The sequence below is a fragment of the Diachasmimorpha longicaudata genome, chromosome 5 (assembly GCF_034640455.1).
Source record: "Diachasmimorpha longicaudata isolate KC_UGA_2023 chromosome 5, iyDiaLong2, whole genome shotgun sequence".
Classification (NCBI taxonomy): domain Eukaryota; kingdom Metazoa; phylum Arthropoda; class Insecta; order Hymenoptera; family Braconidae; genus Diachasmimorpha; species Diachasmimorpha longicaudata.
Genome location: NC_087229.1, coordinates 7,850,495 through 7,868,954, shown reverse-complemented (window position 1 = coordinate 7,868,954; position 18,460 = coordinate 7,850,495). Strand labels below are relative to the sequence as shown.

The 18,460-nt window shown below is 39.3% G+C and overlaps 1 protein-coding gene across 7 annotated transcripts in view; it reads right to left on the bottom strand.

The window, feature by feature from the left end:
- LOC135162882 (uncharacterized) overlaps positions 1-18,460 on the bottom strand; it is an 80,440-nt gene that overhangs the window by 8,797 nt on the left and 53,183 nt on the right. For 5 of the 7 annotated variants that reach the window (XM_064121800.1, XM_064121797.1, XM_064121803.1 and 2 more), the window contains 2 exons: positions 14,382-14,503; positions 11,340-11,453 (listed from right to left, as the gene is read on the bottom strand). In XM_064121800.1, the coding sequence (XP_063977870.1) occupies positions 11,340-11,409 (70 nt within the window). In that variant the 5' untranslated portion in view covers positions 11,410-11,453; positions 14,382-14,503. Of the gene's footprint in view, positions 1-11,339; positions 11,454-14,381; positions 14,504-17,874; positions 18,162-18,460 lie in introns of all 7 variants that reach the window. The other 2 variants (XM_064121801.1, XM_064121802.1) reach the window with 2 other exon arrangements.

Below are 18,460 nucleotides of genomic sequence, written 5' to 3'. Positions count from 1 at the left end.
GCTATGAATGCCTGTTATTATTGCTCATTTTTCACTTTCTGCGTCTCTCGTTCATCAGTTCAATCGCGATGAATTAATTCTTGTGAAAACGTTTCGAGATCTCTAGCTATATTTGCGGGGCTCTCGTTATTTTTTTTTTAATCGAAAAGTTTTGCTTATGAAGAGGTAGATAATGTGGAGGAGTGTTGCTCAACTGGGCCACTTGCTTTCTTCATTACTCCAGATTTAATTTATGCCTTCCAAACTGAAACCAAGCGAGCACTGAGCATTCTCCAGTAGTACTGCTAGACGAATAGGACGGCAAGTTCCATAATTACAGCATAATATAATTAAAAACATACAGTACAATTTCTTTCCCTTGATTTAGCAGCAAAAGGCTTGACTGGAAATGGTAATAACTCGAAGTTCAATTGGCCGCAGAATCAATTTTAGTATCTGAACATTCACCAAATTGAAATACACATAATGTATTGTGTTTTCAAATCCTCTTTCCGGTGAATTCTCGGGGAATCCTCCTTGAAAATAGAAATACCGTGTCACTTCATTGGACGATTCGCGAAAATCCCAGTGAGTTGTACTATAATATTTCCACAATGTCGAGCAACAAGCCACCAGTAGCTCCTACCTCCAGAGAGGATCAGATCTTGATGGTGGGAATATTTATAGGAAGCCCTTCCACTACGTTGCATTAAACACACCAAACACAAAAAATATATCTTCAGCCCTGGAAAAGTATTTACAATATAATGCACTTTTAGTATCGGAAAATGCATTAGATTAAAAACTAAGTTGAGTAATGCGGTATCAACTCGCAAAAATATCGACAGGATAGTTTGTCTCTTTTTGTCCCCGATCTGAAGTCAATTCAATAGTCAATGGTTATGGGGTAATAAATATATACGGAGTTCTCTTTGTTTCCGAAAAAGATAATTATAATTAATTTTATAATTAGGTAATTTTTATTTAAAAGTCTCTTCGTGTAGTTAATTCTATCAATAATCTGGAGTGACCTTTGGGAAATGTGCTTAATTACAACTACATATAAGCAACAATCCTCTCAGACAGTCTCTTCCGGAATATTTCCACAATTAATTAGAATTTCATACTCAATATCTTCCTCTCCTCCCTTTAAACGCAGTATTAATGACTACAGATTGGTATTGAACCTGAAAATTGCTTATTCAACTGGTAATATTTTGAACTAACATTTTCATCATTCCAAATTGGTATTGAACTCGTGAAAATTGATATTTTTCATGGCAACACGTGTAAAAAGCGAAATACCCTCTCTGTTTTCCGATAGTTATCTCCATGGAAATTCCCTCGTTTTTTTCTCAACATTTCATTCGACATTTCGTTGAACCTAACACACGCTGTATCCCTCCTATTTCCATTGAAACATAAATCCCCTGAAAAGTGATAGAAGCCAATGATGGGATATAGTTACCATGGAATTCAATGTAACAGTGTTTCGTTTACTCATGCCAGACCAAATAATACACTTCTACCTTATATTTATTGAGTCTCCCTGAAGTCAAAAATCGAAATGTCCAAATATTTTCGCATTTATTACGACGTGATTTTTATTTTCATTATGAGCATTAAATACGTCCTTTTGACGTTTGAATTCCGATATTTATGATGGAAAAAAATATCAATCAAACCCGCGATAACTGTACATTAGCCTGAGCTGAGCCGTATCTAACGTTCAGAGTTTGGTCCACTTTCACGATCTCAAAAATTATTTTAAAAGATTATAATGTGCACTGGCGATGCAAATCATTGCAGGAAGTTTTACATCGCTGTTATGACACGTCCCGCAAAGTCCTTAGTCCTCTTGTAAATTGGTACAGCGATAAAACGGACTCGCCCCTGTTTTTAACTCTCACTCCTATTTCACTGCATTTCCTACCCTTCACGCTCTTATTTTTTTTCTTACTTTTCACTTCGTCGCGCCCCATCTACTTTGAATCTCATTAAGCGAGATAACTTTTCAGCTGGACGGCCCGGCCGATTTAGTTTTCTACCTATATCTGTATATAATTCTTCTCACTCGTACGGGCGGAGACGAAACGGAGGAGGGGGCAAGAGTGATTCAGGCTTTTCCGCTTGGCATAAAATGGCGAGAATGAAATTATCATATCCTCTTCACCTACTCGACTTGTAGACTAGCTAGAGCCTTTCATGTCAGTACGTATACGATAAAAAATAATGAACATATTCTGCTTCGCTCAATTGCACTCGCACGCTTATCGTTTTGCATGACCTATATTTTAGGTGGGAAAAAAATAAGGGGTGGAAGAGAGCGACGAAAAAAATTCAATTGCGGTATAGAAAAGTATAAATTATTTTGGAGATTTAAAAAAAATGGGAGAACACTTTCGACTTGTGATTACATTTTTTTCCACCATTTTCTAGTTATTTCAAATATTCTGATAAATTTGGGAGTTTACACTGTTGAAAAATGTGTGAGTTATGTTGATGAATTTTGGAAAATGTGATTGTGTCACTATTCCATTGAAATTTCAATTTTCTTAACGGTCTCGAGTGAAAGGACGTTTCAAATATTTTCTAACATGGAACACGACAGCGCGAAATTGCCTCATTTTTATTTTCTCTTCATCTTTCAATAAGTAGACCAACTGCAACCATTTCCTTGGTATTCAACGAAAACCCTAACAACCACTGTAATATTCAGTTTTGACAAGAGGATCCTTTCACCATCGACTGCCCCGAGTCAATAATTCCCCCTCGACTTGAAATTTCTCACGGCAATTGGATTTTCCCCGAAACCTACGCTTTGAAATAAAGATAAGTACAGAGACAGCCGTAGCAGCATCATTTGGGGGATAGAATAAATTGGGAGAAACATCGAGTTGTACAGTGCAGAATAATAAATTCAATTCAACTCACTCGCGATTCATAACGAACACCTACAACTTGGGTAACTACTTGCCGTTCCACCGGGTATAATCGAATCCATTTCGCATCGTCGAGCGGTGCCAGAGGGTGGGGGCGTAACGGGAAGAGATGAGAAGGGGAAATAGGGTGAGGAGGACTTGAGAATAATCATTGCCAGGTTGAAATTCTCCATCAGCGAAATTTTAACGGTTACTCTCACGATGAATGTATAACACAGTTCAACAATTTTCGGATAAGTGGAAGAGTTTGTCCATGTGTAGTTACTAAACTGTAATGCAACACCGCTGAAGAGGAATAATGTCAGGAGGGGTGGGAGAAACCGCTGACCCGTCGACTCATAAATTTACCTCCATTATCCGATGTCCCGTGTGGCTATGAGACGAATATATATTTTCTATCCGACCGTCAGTTTCCGTCACTAACGTTTGTACTTATCGTCAAGAGAAATTCTCTTATTTCCGGAATAACCTCTCCTCGGTGGTTTATTTATTATTCAGGACTTGATGTAGCTTTTGACGGAGAGCAAAATTACTGGGGAGGCGAAAGTGAAAATAGATTTGAGCTTCTCGGGGGGATGAGTTTCATGAGATTAATAAATTTAATTTTTTTGTAGGGTAGCTTGGCTCACAAATTACTTCAATTTTCCTCCCTTTTTATATACTGTGTTTATTTATGGGAAAAATGTTGCGGGAATTGATGATCGTTATCTCAGGGAAAATTAATCAGTATTGACGTTAATTATAGTCGGATAAATCGAATGTCCATCGATAAACAAACTGAAACAACTTTTAAAATTTTTCAATGTTTAGACGGCCAGAAAAATTGTTTAAACATGACGTGTCTGAAATTTCACTGAAAAAGCCCGTAACTGTTCCGTAATTTTACCGAATATTTTGACTTGAAATTTCTGGAGAAAAACTTCTAGCACTTGTTCAACTTTATTATTCGTTCAGAGCGAATATATCACGCGGAAAATTAATACGACGTATGAATAAGTAGAAGTCCCATGACAGATGTCTCCTCCGATTGAATTATTTAAAACGATCCCCAACGAAAATTAATCCAAAGAGTGGGTGAATTCAATAACTCTCACAGTCACCATAACGAAAGTTCTCCGCTTCATCCGCATATCTCCCAGTGGGTTTCCGATACCGGCACATAGAACACCACTGTTCACCCCCAGTGAGAGCATATATAACGAATTCACCGAGAAACTATCACACTATCCCTGAACATTCTTTATTAATTCGATTGAAAACTCCATACCACCTACCGACTATCTCCAGCCACCTCCAATTCTTTCCCTGAAATTCTCCAATTTCCGATGCATTAGAAATGAGATCCAGCTCTAACATTGGGAACTGACCTACACAAGGGAACAGTTGGATAAAAATTACCTGGGAAATTGGGGCAAATTTTACTGCACGAAAAGTCATGGAGCCAAATGTAATTGAATTAGAAAATACATGTTCGCGGGTGAAAAAAATTCTGAAATCGGAGTAACATTCTGGAATCTCGAATATTTTATTCTCGCCTGTGGAGATATTCCCAGGGGTTTACAGCATTTTCAGAGGGTGGTGGGAATGTTGTGAGATATTTACCGTTAAAAACCGGCTGGTACTTTACGGTATTTGGGGTTTATCTGAATATATTCGTTTTATTCAATTGAAACACATCACAAGTGAGGAAAATTTTCACCCTCCCACCCTCAGCATGTCTGACGACATGCACACAGTTACCCCTAGTCATTTGTAAGTCTCTGGAAGACTCTTGGGGTAAAATATTTGTTTAAGAACGTGTTTCAAAAATAATTGAAAGAAAATATTGTCCAAAGGTTTGAGAAAAGACATTGCATTCCGAAAATCTTCTGCAGATCTTTTGACACTTTCCGCAATCTTCTAGTAAATCTAGACTCGACGAAAAGTTCCCTACGCGGAATACTGATGAAATATTTATGACATTTTTATATTTTGTTTAACGTTATATTAATTGACCTGTTTAAAATTACAGTCACCCCAACCCCATCTCCTCTGCAGTAGAGATAGTTCCTGAATCAAGAGTGGATATTTTTGTCAAAGGTCACTCTCCCCTTCCGCTCCTGCAGAGACTGATGAGGTCAATGTAAGGGATGGCTTATTCACTCATCCCCTTTTTTTCCTGTCAATTTATCCGCAGCTTCCGATTTGACTGGTGACAGTTCATTTACTCTGAGAATAGCCCGATTTGTTTGTTTTTGCATTGACCGACATGTACGAGGTTGTGTCCAGGACAAAAGGGTCTCCCGGGTAAACGCGCCAATCTCACCTCACTTTATCTCGCTGACGTCATTAATTATCTGAGTGGATGGAGCCCTTCGGTAAATCCCAGGATTTCTCTTTCGACAGAATTCAATGTTATGGACCGAGTACAAAGCACAAAAGACATTTTCATTTAAAATCCAAATTAGCGTCTTTTGAAGAAAAAATTCACCGAATTTTTCGCGCAATTAATTTTGTATTTTAATTCCGCCGTTTGCAATTACCTTTAATTACATGGAAAAATGATAATAATAATTATCTGGAAATTACTGGAATTGTTAAGGCCTCAAAATCCCTATTACTCACTGAGCCAACAAACGATAATGAATTTAAATGCAGTCACTTGGGCGCATTAAATCCGTAATTTGAATATTTAAGAAATGCATTTACTGTAATACCCAGTTCCACGGTAGGATCATGGAATGAATAACAGTATAGGTCAGACGCATTTGCCGATGTGGTGCCATTCGCCGGGGCACCTCAACCGTGCAAATACACGGAGGGCCACTTCGCCGCTCGGAGCTAAATAATTCATCGGACGGTGGGAATGGTCTGTAAACTCTCTGGGCCGCGCGGTGCGCCAATGGCCAATGGAACGTTCATTCTAACCCCGGGGTCTCGATATGGATAAAAAGGACAGCCACGGTAACCGGGTACAAGGGCTCATATCGATTCTTGGATGCGGAAAAAAAATGAGAAAATCAAACTTCATATTATTCTTACTGCATCCAACGTTTGGATTATTACTCTTCATTTTTACCTTCGTGAGATTTCGGTAGCATATCTTCCTTCGAGAAAACTACTTTCATCAGGATATTGAGAACTGAAGTTCCAGAAGGCGATTGAACAACTTTGAAGTTTATGTTGCAAAAGTGGAAAATGTTATGTAATAAGTCTGGTAGAAAATAGGGTTTAAAGCAAAAAATTTGATAAAAGTCACGGGATAAGGGAAAGATATTGCCCAGCAATTCTTTCTCGAAACAATCAACAGATGAGTTACTTTATAATACAACGAAAAAGACGAAGGGTATTTATGGGTCTGCGGTTATAGGGGGAGATGCAGAGCATTGATTACGGTAGGCTTAGCGTGATTAATCAATGGATTTGGGTGATTAGTTCACTTGTTTCGTGATTTGCTAGTGGAGTAGAAATCCGCAGATAACAAAGTTTCACATTTCCTGAAATATTTTATCAATGAAAACTTTAAATGTCTGTATTTATCTCCCCCACAGATAACTAATTTTTTTCTCCTCATTCCTAAAATGAGGTTTCCAATTTTTCTACGTCGGGGACTTCATTCAAGTGAGCAATATAGTCCCACGTAAAGCTCAAAGTTTTTAGATATAGGATATTTCAATCATTGCCTTCATTAATATTAAATGAGGGTAGCTTAGGATTTAAATATACTCAACGAAGGTAAAAAACTATGAATATAAGTGACAATCAAAATTATCGACGAATGATAATTCAAATAATTGATAATACAGAAATATTAATTTTCCAAGTCAATAAAACCGATATCTGAAATGGATTCTAAATTAAATGCCTAATCAATCAAATAATTGAGGATTTGAGTATTTGAATTAATTATTACTCCGATAATTCACCATTTTAGAATTGATATAAACTAATGAGCTATCTCCAAATTAACCGGAAAAATATTGTCTCATGCAACTCACTCCCAAATTCGGAAAATAATCATCGAATGACATCCGTAATTAAACAATAATTCAATTTAACTTTGAATCTGATACTTTTGGTCAATTTATCCGGAATCCTGGCAGTCGTAAAATAAATACAAATAAATTCTAATTACCCCGATACGACGACCACAAGCGTGTGTGTACATACGACCATTGGGCAAATGGTTTGTTTGGTTTTGATGGCGGGGGTAGGAGACGAGGGTGGAAGCAAGGGACTGAAGTCCGGGGAAGCGAGGATAAACCGTTCAGATCACGAGTCAATATATTGGAGCGATTGGTATGACGTATAAATTACACCTGCTCGTGGCCCAGAAGCCGCACACAGTATTGCCTATATATTGAATAAATATGGAAATGATGGGGTTATACTCAACGATTGGTCAGACGCCAGCCGGCTCCCTCTGTCTCTCCATCAAACTAATAATTCATAATCCTGCATAATGATTTGGGACTGCACTGCTGGCCATTTTGGCATTTCCACGGGGATGTCGATGACTTTGATTCGTGTGGGTTACGATGAATGATGTTAATTAACATTTCAATCATCTACAGGGGTTTTATGCACTGGAAAATTACCCAGGAAAAATCACAGCAACAAGCGGAGTTAAATTACGCAACGTAATGGTGTTGCACAATATGCGCAGGGAAAATACTTCAAATAAATGAATGAATAAATAAATAAATGAGTTTTATAATTCGAAACAGAGAATAACGAACCGATCAAAATTATGGAGCATCAATATCGAGGAAGATCGCTGATATAATTCCGTAACTCTCAAATCACTCATTAACTGGATTTGTAAACTCCAATTTATCAATTCAGTAATTGATTCTAATTAGTGTCCAATAATAATATCACCGTTAAATCAGTCCGTCATTTGGAGCTATGAATGCTCTGCATTCGTAACTATTATTCAATCCCATCTTTCTCCCTTATATTAAATTTTCCGCTTCAACTAATGGGAGTGTTATACACAAAGAATACTCGATGAAAATTCTATTGTGTCGGCTAGAGATGAAATACATGAAAATATAACTCATTGTCCCTCCATCCTTCCACTGTTCCACATCTCTAACAAGCGCAGAGATGAAAAAAAAAGCTCTCTTTTACGGATTACTCCATTCATTTTCTCAATTCTGTAAAGGAGTTGTACAACGAAAAATCATTAAAAGCCTTTGATACAGGAAGATACATAAAAGAACACTGGGTAAATAAGAATGGAGAGGAGTAAAATGAAATGAACAAGGGGAAAAAAGTATATTCAACCGTCTCCCTCTATTTTCCGATAGATAATTAGCGATAGTGGCTTTCCGTCAAAATCATATTTTTCCGTTATCAAACCTGCCAATTAATTTAATACTCGTGAACTTTCAACGTACAACTGTGTTTACGTGTATAGAGTCGGCATCTTTATAGTGCAGGTTGTTGCTCTAAAAAAGACCCGGAGGGTGATGAGGGCTCCGAGTTTTACGGGGTAACATTCTCGGTAGCTTGAGCGCACTGCTATTCGGGGCTGCGAATATCATTATACAGTGGATTGTATAGTCATTCGTGTGACTACAGATGACATAATTAGTGGGGAAAAGAAAGGTAAATTGGTGTCGTTGTTATTCTGGGTTGTAGCAAGCATAATTCTCAAAGGAAAATTGAAGAGGGAAGGAAAATAAGAATGGAAACATCATTATTATGTTGTGTACAGAAATTACAGAAGAGAAAATTATTTCAAAATGAAGGTAGAAAATAGTTGTTTTATCTACCGTTCGATACAGTTTCTCGAACCGCGAGTTCGTAAAGAAATAATTGAATAAACTCTGATAAATTGAAAATACCCATCACTCAAATAGTGCTTCATAATTCCAGAATCTACTTTATCGCTGTGGAAGTATCAAGGAAAATATAAAAGAAGCGGAAGTCACAACGCGAGTGACATCAATCATCGTTAACGACGAGAAAAATCGATAATTCTTGTGCTCTTTCAGTCTGTGCGATGTATCGTTATAATAACGTAGATGATACCTTCCTCACCGAATTCTTTCTCACACTCCAGCATCGAGCAAGTGCAGCTCGACAGGATGAGCCCCGGAGGCGATCATTGGTGGTGTCACGAAACTGAGGAGCTAGTACAGGATTTCGTAAAGATTACATTAACGCCATTAACCATCATCGCATACCCTTCCACCATGCGAGATATGCGAAATATACACATACAGAGAGAGGTAACCCATCGGATAAGCCATTAGGTAAGCCACCTACACTCACTCGATTTCTACCACCTCATCTACTTCTCTTTCCCCGGATCTCCATTTATCCGCAATATTCCCTTTCGTGAGCCTCAGCGCCGAAACTCTCCACCGATCTTCGATATACGAGCGGGAAAATTAAACGGTGCTTTTATAGGTCGAGCGTTAAACGATGTCAATTACTTCCATCAATTTTCAACTTTTTTTTTTCGGCTGCTGTGGCGTTTACTACATTTTTTTTTTCATTTTCATTGAGAGTGGATCGCGGTAACTGAGTTGAGTTTTTAAAAGGTATGAGCGCTAAGTGACGAAGGTGTGATCGAAGAGATTATCCTTTAGTAGTAATTAAAATAATATTGACGGCGACATGGGGGTAGAAGAACGGGTAAGTTTGAGGGTGGGAGCACACAATTAAGGATTAAGGATTATGCTTCAACTAAGGATTATTAGCTCCAAAATTTTGCGATTATGTGAAGGTGCCAGTTATGCAAATTTTTATGATATCACGAAATTATAACGGGGTTGAAATACACCCGCAACATTCTACGGAATGAAATAATACACAGGGAGGGATTCTCCCCAGAAGAATTCGTGACCCCCCATTGAACTCAAACAAATTTCCGTCCCAACTAATTACTCTAAACTTGTAACAAAGTCAATCGCAGACCCTCCAACCATCCCACCAACTTTTTCGTCAGCAAAAAAAAAATTCAATAAACCCAATAATCCCAGTGCTCTTACAGGGCTGGTGCGCGGTCAACGGCCCGTCGGTCCGTCATTAACCCCCCCCCCCCGTCAGTACCGAGACAATGGCAGCGGTGATATAGTGCCCCCTAATACGGTCGCCGCCCACGCGACCGTATGGTATTATATGAGGGCGTCCAGTGAGATTCACCGCGTTTCCCAAAAAAAAAAAAATCAACTGAACATCGAAATAAAGCAGAACAAATGAGGGGAAATGGGAGAGAGACATCTCCGGGGTAAGGAGATTAATTCCAACCGTGGGCATCACGCGTCGGACTCCATTAGTTAGGGGATCCAGGCGACGAGGTTCAGGGGGGAGGGGGGCGGGGGGGATGAGCGAAGCGGGTTGGAATGGGAATTTAACACCATGACTCGTTATCAGGGATATCGTGGCATGTCAAAACACAACTGGGATCAAAGTAATTCCGGACTCGGGCTGTGAACAGACCTTTCTCTCGGCAGTTGACAAAAAAAAAAAAAAATTCCCCGAGTGGGGAATGAAAGTTCAGAGAGCGAGGGTGAGAGGGACGAGGAGCCGATCCCAGAGTGACATTTGCGAAATTGCGCTCAATCGATATGTACCAAGCCTCCCGATAAATGATTCGTTCCTCCTCTATTCCATCCGTATATTCCTCGCGAGAGGGGCACTCTGCGAGATATTCGGCGGCAGCCGGATAACAGCAGTCAAAAAACGAGGAAAAAAAAAAACAAGTGGTGAAGCTGAAGTGGGAAAATTGAAGCTTTCAACTGGACCTTTTTTTTATTTTTTTTTTTCCCAGTGGAATTAAGAGGGAATGGCTTGGATTTCGTGATTCGACGAATTTTTGGGGATGAATTTCACGAAAGGGCAGGAGGTTAGGGTTACAGAGTAGGAGAGGCTGAGTATTAGTGGGAATTTAAGTTTTTGAGGGATGAAATATCTGGCGGAGGCAGTCGTTATTATTGAAGAGGATAATTGAATGTCGTCGACGATTGGTTGTGGGATAATGATTCTGACAGTGGGAATCCATCAGATGTCATCAGTTGAGGTCACATACAGGCGAAGGGAGGCTATAATTAATGTGTTCGGCTCGCGATTCCGCGAGTAATGAGAGAGATAAAGGGAAATAGAAATTTTGAGACGAGATGGGAGGAGAATATTTTTGGTGGTAGACACTTGAACTCATTTTATCAGATGATGTGGTAATTTCTGTTCAAATTTCTTCCGAAAAGTTCCGTTATTTTTTATCACTGAACGAAATATCTAAGAATCACCAGACTTTTTCTTAGTAATTTCTCTTCCTGGCAGAACAATAACTGGACAGCACTACTTCTTTCGTCGCTTTTTAAAATGTCTGTGATTTTTCTCTCCGTAGACATTAAGGAGTTTGGAGACATTCAGGCGTGTAATGGAGTTTTTTTATCGGAATTTATTTGACATGGGATTACGTACCTGTGGGTGAGCAGGGAGTTCTCGCGGCCTCGACAAGGTCCTCCCGGCTGCCTGGCGGTGCTTCCAGCATGGTGTTGCCGTCGGAGAATGTCTTCACGCACAGCAGGCTGAGAGCTGATATCACGTCCACCGGGAAAAAAAAGATAATATCACTCATTCAATTTTTCATATTCTTTGATTTTTAATGACACGTCAAAATATTCATTAGTTCACAGGATTTGCTGTAGAGTGATGCTAGACACCCACCGCAAAAGAAATAATTGTTTATAATAATGAATGATCGAATACAAAGACAGAACTGATAATATGCCATCACAAAATAAAATTGTCAAACATGTTTTTACCATTAAAAAAAAACATGATCTGAACCTCATAAATGTCCCAAGGACGAACCGATTTTCAAGGGCGCATCATATAAAAGAATAACGATATCTCGTAACAAAGTCCATTTGGCGATGGCCCGCCTGCAACCCTCGAGGGGGTTAACGTATCTCGTACGTACACGCGTTGTTCACCCAGGGGATAAGAGATACGAGAGTTCTAGAGTTACCCGTGCGCTTGTGCTCTCCCGACCTAGTTTTTCATCTCAGAAGAGCGTGTGTTGAGAGACGGTGAGATGGGGAAAAAAAAACTAGTGAGATGAGAGGATCGTAGAGATTTCTTGTGCATTCAATAAAAATATATTTTTTTTATCATTCTTCATCTTTCTACGATACGTATTCAGCCTCTATTGGAGGCAACTGCATGTCATGAGACGAATAAAAAGCAGGAATGCACGGGGGCTTCCATCTATTATATGGTGAGTTACATAAAGAGGAAGTTTTCATCATTTCGCGAAGAGAAACGATAATTTCTATCGGAAAATATGGGAGAACATTTTCGCAAAAAGACTTCCAACGAAAAAATTAGTAAATCAAATTGAATCCCAAATCTCTGACTGTAACTATTGTCCTCCATTATTCAACAATTGAATATATCACGAATGGGAGAAAGAGGGAGTATGCCATTTTATGTATGATACAAGTTTTTTTTTCCTCCCCTGTTTCATTTATCGACGGAACGTTGAATTGGAAATTGAGAACAGAAAACTGTCGTCCTTTATGCAGACGTTGTTTATCTACTATCATATACATTTTCCGTAAAACCCAACGAGGTACCGACGTTCGATTCTGTACACACAAAACGAAACCGATTGAGTTAGGACAGTGGGAGTTATCGTGAGTGGAGGAAAAGGCCAACAGCCCCTGAATACTGTGTACCAGAAAAATACTCGATGAATGGGCATAAATATTTATAGAATATGCGTAGGTTATGTGTCTTTGCATTCAGCCTGCGTTACACAATCTATTAAATTGCCTCGAGGGATGGAGCACAAATACATACGCATAAACCCAGAGAGGGGTGGATATTTTCATATTTATTTTCACTCCAATTGTGACGTCCAGTTTTTTTCAGATTTTTATTCTCATTTTTCTTGTTCAAGGGCCGCCAGGATTCTGCGATGTAACAGAAATATGAAAAAATCTAGGAGCAAAAACAAAACTGAGTGAAAAGGGGGAAATGAAAAATACTGGATTTTCATTTCAAAGTTACGTGATGGTTTTAATTAAATTTCCACGATTACGAACGCTTTCAGGAAATCCGACGGTGTACAGAAATAATGAAACGAGAGGCTGGGTTGGGGGGTGGGTCGAAGAGCATAAATTGAGCAAGAGTGCGTGAGTCGAAATTCATGCAGAATTCACTCGAAAAATTATGAAATAGAAATGTTTGAATTGCATGACCTTTCTCGCAGAGGAAATTTATGTCAATGATATTAAACTCATTTATGATAAAAACAATTCGGTGATAATATCTCCGGTACCAGAGACTGAAAATTTCGTATTCAAAATCGATTTTTTCTCATTCGATTCTCCTGTCGCATTCGGTTAAATTTTTTATGCCAAAACCATTTGTTTGTTACGAATTTCCTTTAGATTATTTTGCGAAATAAAAGTCTACATCGGAGACATCCGTCTTTGCAATTCGTCTATCTCAAAAAAAAAAAAAAACTTCCCCGAAGCTCAAGTCAAAGAATTGTCACTTGTCGTGCCCCCGAAAAAGTTCGCTCCCTGAGCAAAGCGAATGAATTTCCAGCTCTCGTCTCCTAATTTCAAATGTCCCGGTCTGCTATTTTTAATATCTCAAGCCAAGCCTCGGGAGCGTGCAGACAATTTCCTCGCCCTTTGTCCCACCAAACATTCATGCAATTGTGGAGCATGGAATGGCAGGAGGTAAAGAAAAATAAATAGAGAGCTTTGTGGGGGCTCGTCCATGAGAGAAGTCATGCACCTCCAGACACGACGACTTTTCTGTTGGGTTAGCCCTTCGGCCCTCACCTCGCTCTTTCTCTTTTCCTTGATAGAGAGCCCATGTATTTTCGATTAGACCCTCTGAAAAGATCGTCTTTGCTTTCTATCGAAATTTCCATCTCCATAGTGTCTCCCCAATCCCTTTTGGAAGAGCCAATTTATTTCAATCGAAACGTGTACATATAAGCAGATTTTGTGATCACCACAGATGCTATTTTCATAAAAAAGGATGCATTTTATCGGCTCAACTTCAAGGGTCTTTCCACTTAGAACAAAATCAAAAGAACTTGAACGACTTTTCCCTTCATGAAATGGTTATGTCCAACTTCTGGTTTTTTTTCCATGAGAAACAAGGAAAATCGATATAAAAGTTTCTACTGCACCCTGACATGAGAACAAATGTCTTCGATTTTCGTTAGAATTTCCCTCTGGGTCTGAGGATTCAAACTTTACCATCGAAAATTCCCCATTTTCACGAAAAAATGCACCACTGACTTTTCTATTAGAAGTGGAAGGAAAATAGATATGGAAACACATTTTCTGTCGAAACTTGTCTTTCAAAGTCAAAATACCGTGATGTTAACCGGCGCGTATGGGTTGAAAATATACATGTCAGTGAGCATTCAGTAATGGAAAATATACATTGTGTGTTACACGAAGGGCTGGCGCAAGGTTGGATGGGCACACTTACCCCGCTTCACGTCTCGCCACGTGTTCGTGATTTCGTCGAATCTTCTAGCGCTTCCGTGCCTGAGGTTTCCAACAGCAGGTATAATGATTTCACATTGTACGTTGCCTTTGTCTTGGTTTACTCTGTAATTAGATTAATAATTGTTTTAATTTACGGAACAGATGAGGTTAATGAGAGAAATGCAACTTACTCTAATTACTGACAAAATTAACTTTAATTCCTAGAAATTTGGGCTCTCGTGATGTCATAAACTGGTGATTGGCTTCTCAATTTAATGTATTAATCGAAGTTGTAACGAGTGGGGGAGGGATTGCACATACAGTTCAGTAGATAAATGTTTACGCATTTAAAAATGCCGAGGACACATTAACAATTACGAGAACGGGTAGGATAGAAATTAAAGGGCCAACGCACTTGGAAGAAATTACTGTCCCAGAAGTACAAAAATTGTCGATCCAAACTTCGAATTTTTGTGGAAATCTCGTCGAACGATGGGGTTTTGTTGGCCGACATTTGGATGGGAAAAATACTCCGCAATTTCTAAATCACAAATTCTTTCCTGCACCCGTTGAAAACGGAAGTGACTGGGTCACATTCTTATCCAAAACACCGTATAATACTGACCGATTTCCGATGAGCCTCAACACTCTATTCCCCTCACGTAGTGCCGGAACATCGCGAATCGTCAGGGCGTACAAAAGTGCATACATATCCACTTGGCCCTGTAACACTATTCTACACCCGAGCGGCGCCATGTGTACCCCACATGTGTCAAATGCATAATGCATCCCAGGGCGAATATGCAGTCTACTATGAGCCGGCACTATTTCCCGTGACGTTGTACCTACGCGTTGTGTCCGGTCATAACAACAGACGATGGCTACATCCTGAGTTTCTCAAGTTTACGTCTTCCGAGTTATGATTTTTTTAATAAATGTTACCGCCATTACCGGGCATCATCGTGAAAACAACGAGAGATTCAAGGGGCTTCAATTACAACTGCAGTAATGAAAGCAATTCGGTGGAGTAATTGCATTCCAAACGCTAACCCCCGGATGAAGGACGTAATCCGGGGAATCTTTATGATCACGTAACTTTTATTGGCTATTTCGAGGGAAACTTTGGGCTGAAGATTTTTTTTTTATCAAAGTAGCGACTTTTTTCGCGATTATTTATTTTTAAGTCCAATGCTCGGGCATTTTACCCTTTACCGAGGGGTTAACAGTGGACGATAATTACATTGACCTCTACTGGTTATTTCCCATTCAGGCGGAGACCTCCATCGAGTGATTCGGTTTAGCTCGACGAGAGACGGAATAAGTTACATTTTCCGTTCGATACTTTTGCGCTCGAATAAAATTACAATAACACTCGGTCCAATTTGTCGACTGCCTGAAAAAGGTTATCTATCCGTTAAAAAAAATTATCTAACAGTTAAGGAATTTTTCTCGGACGGCTGTCGATAATTTTTATCATAACTTTGTCGTCACTCGCCAGTCTCCCAATTCCAGGTGCCGTGAAGCATGAAACTTCAAACAGAGTGGAAGAGAGACCTATCAGGTCAGCCAAATAACTATAGGGAATTATGCTGATACTGTCAAAGGAGTGAAATCCCTCTGAAAACGCGTCGAAGCATTCGAGAGTATGACAGAATCACTATCTGCTTTCCCGTACGTTTTGGATTCCCGCCCTGAGCACATTTCCAACCTACTCTACACCCCGAGTAATTACGATCACGCCTCGTTGCGGACTGCTAGCGTCCCACTGGATGTCTCGTTAGTTTCAGTCGAGATTTATGTCTCCATGGAAAATTCACAGTGCGGGATGTAACGTCCCTTTTTCTTTTTTTCCCGACCTCACGTTTATGTTTGAGCCTTTGATATTGTCATTTGTTAGTGTAATTGGAAGTGTGGAACATTCCACGGATGGATTACAATTACTTTTCCCGATGTGGAAGCAAATGTCTGAATAAACTTTATTTTTTCACGTGATTTTCATTTGAGTTATTCATATCAGGTGAATGGGTCCATTTGCGGTAGAAAAAAAATTTTCTTTTTCACATATATGAGACAGAGAAAAGTCCCGCCCCCCGCGATCCCGGACTATTACCCAGGTGGGAATTCACCATTGGTCCAAGCTTGGACCAAGCTTGGACCGAGACTAGGCTAGGTTGGTTCGAGCTTGGTTTCCAAACTTGGACCAATCTTGGCTAGCCCTTGGTTGGTAACGCCCGTCCGAGCTTGGATCCCAAGTTTGGTCCAAGCTTGGATCCCAAGTTTGGTCCAAACTTGGGATCCAAGCTTGGACCAAACCTGGTCCAAGCTTGAACCAAGTTCGGCGTCCAGACTTGGACCAACCTTGATCCAAGCGGCACCCAAACTCGACTTCCAAGTTTGGCTTAAAAAAAAATAAGTTTAGCTGGCTGTGCAAAAAAACTCACTTTTGGCAGTCGTATTGAAATACATTCTTTTTATTATTATTATTATTATTTATTTTCACATGTATACCCTCTCGGGTTTTTACATTTTGTTCCCTTCCCCTGCGGTGCCATGGGACCGACTTTTTTTTTCCCCGAGTGTAGGTGTTCCCAAACGGTCACCCATCCAAGTAGTATCCCAACGAAACGCTGCTTAGCCTCGATGACCGCCGGAGCAACACCGCACCCGCCCAACCATTCCAGTTCCATTACAGTTGGTTGATTCTTTTTTTTATTAGAGAGATATACGGTTTCAAATACAATATAAAAAACGATAAATTTGAAATAGAATTTGTTCATAATTTTCCGGTTTGACTTAAAGCCCTCGGACGATAACCAATTAGAAATTCTTGAATTTGCAAAAAATTAAAGAAAATAAAATAAATAATATATTTATTTATAAAAAATATGGATTCATATCTGCGCAAAATATAAACTATTGAATTTTTTCTAGAACATATTGGCTCGAGCTTGGTTCAAGCTTATCAATCCAAGCTCGGAGTTCCAAGCTTGGACCAAGATAGGAATTGCCTTGGTAGCCAAGCTTTAATTCACAGGGAATCGCCAAACTTGGTTTTACCTAGGAATTACCACAGGTTCAACTTTGGTCCAAACTAGGAATCCTGAGGCTTGGTAACCGAGGTTGGGCCAAGCTTGAGCCTATCGTCCAAGCTAAATTTTTGAATTTGCAAAAAATTAAAGAAAATAAAATAAATAATATATTTATTTATAAAAAATATGGATTCATATCTGTACAAAATATAAACTATTGAATTTTTACTAGAACATATTGGCTCGAACTTGGTTCAAGCTTATCAATCCAAGCTCGGTGATCCAAGCTTGGACCAAGATAGGAATTGCCTTGGTAGCCAAGCTTTAATTCACAGGGAATCGCCAAACTTGGTTTTACCTAGGAATTACCACAGGTTCAACCTTGGTCCAAACTAGGAATCCCGAGGCTTGGTAACCGAGGTTGGGCCAAGCTCGAGCCTATCGTCCAAGCTTGGAAACCCTCACCTGGGTAGTTATCACGATTGTGCCATGAAAAGCGTCTGCAGTCCTGGAATGATGGAATTTTATCAGGTAATTTCAAGGAAAATATTACTAGACCTTCATGACAGCGTTAAAACCAGTATTCGTGGATTGACTAATCTGCTACTGAACTTCCCAACTAATTTTCATAAATTTCTGCTCATATCCATAAGCTGACGTCAATCTCAAAAATTGGAAGGCACCACATTTTATGTTGCCGAAATTCCCAGCGGACCTTTGCTCATTTTTATGCGATGTACGTGACTCCAGAACTTCAGAAAAACATAGAAAATACGAGCGTTATTTTTATAATATCATAAAGTGTTTAATCGCGAGGAGAAACCGGTGGTGTAAAATATGAATTAAAACCTTTTATAGAGGGCTTAAATATTAATTGTCCACTTTACTCCTGAATTTCCTATTTTTATCTGATGGTATCGGCACGAGAGACATGCGATTCCGTCGGGGTTTCATTCAATGTTAATATCATGATGGTCAGACCATTGCGTACCAAAAAATTATTTACGAAATATGCAAAAGAAGATGAATGATTGAAAAACGTAGAGCAAAA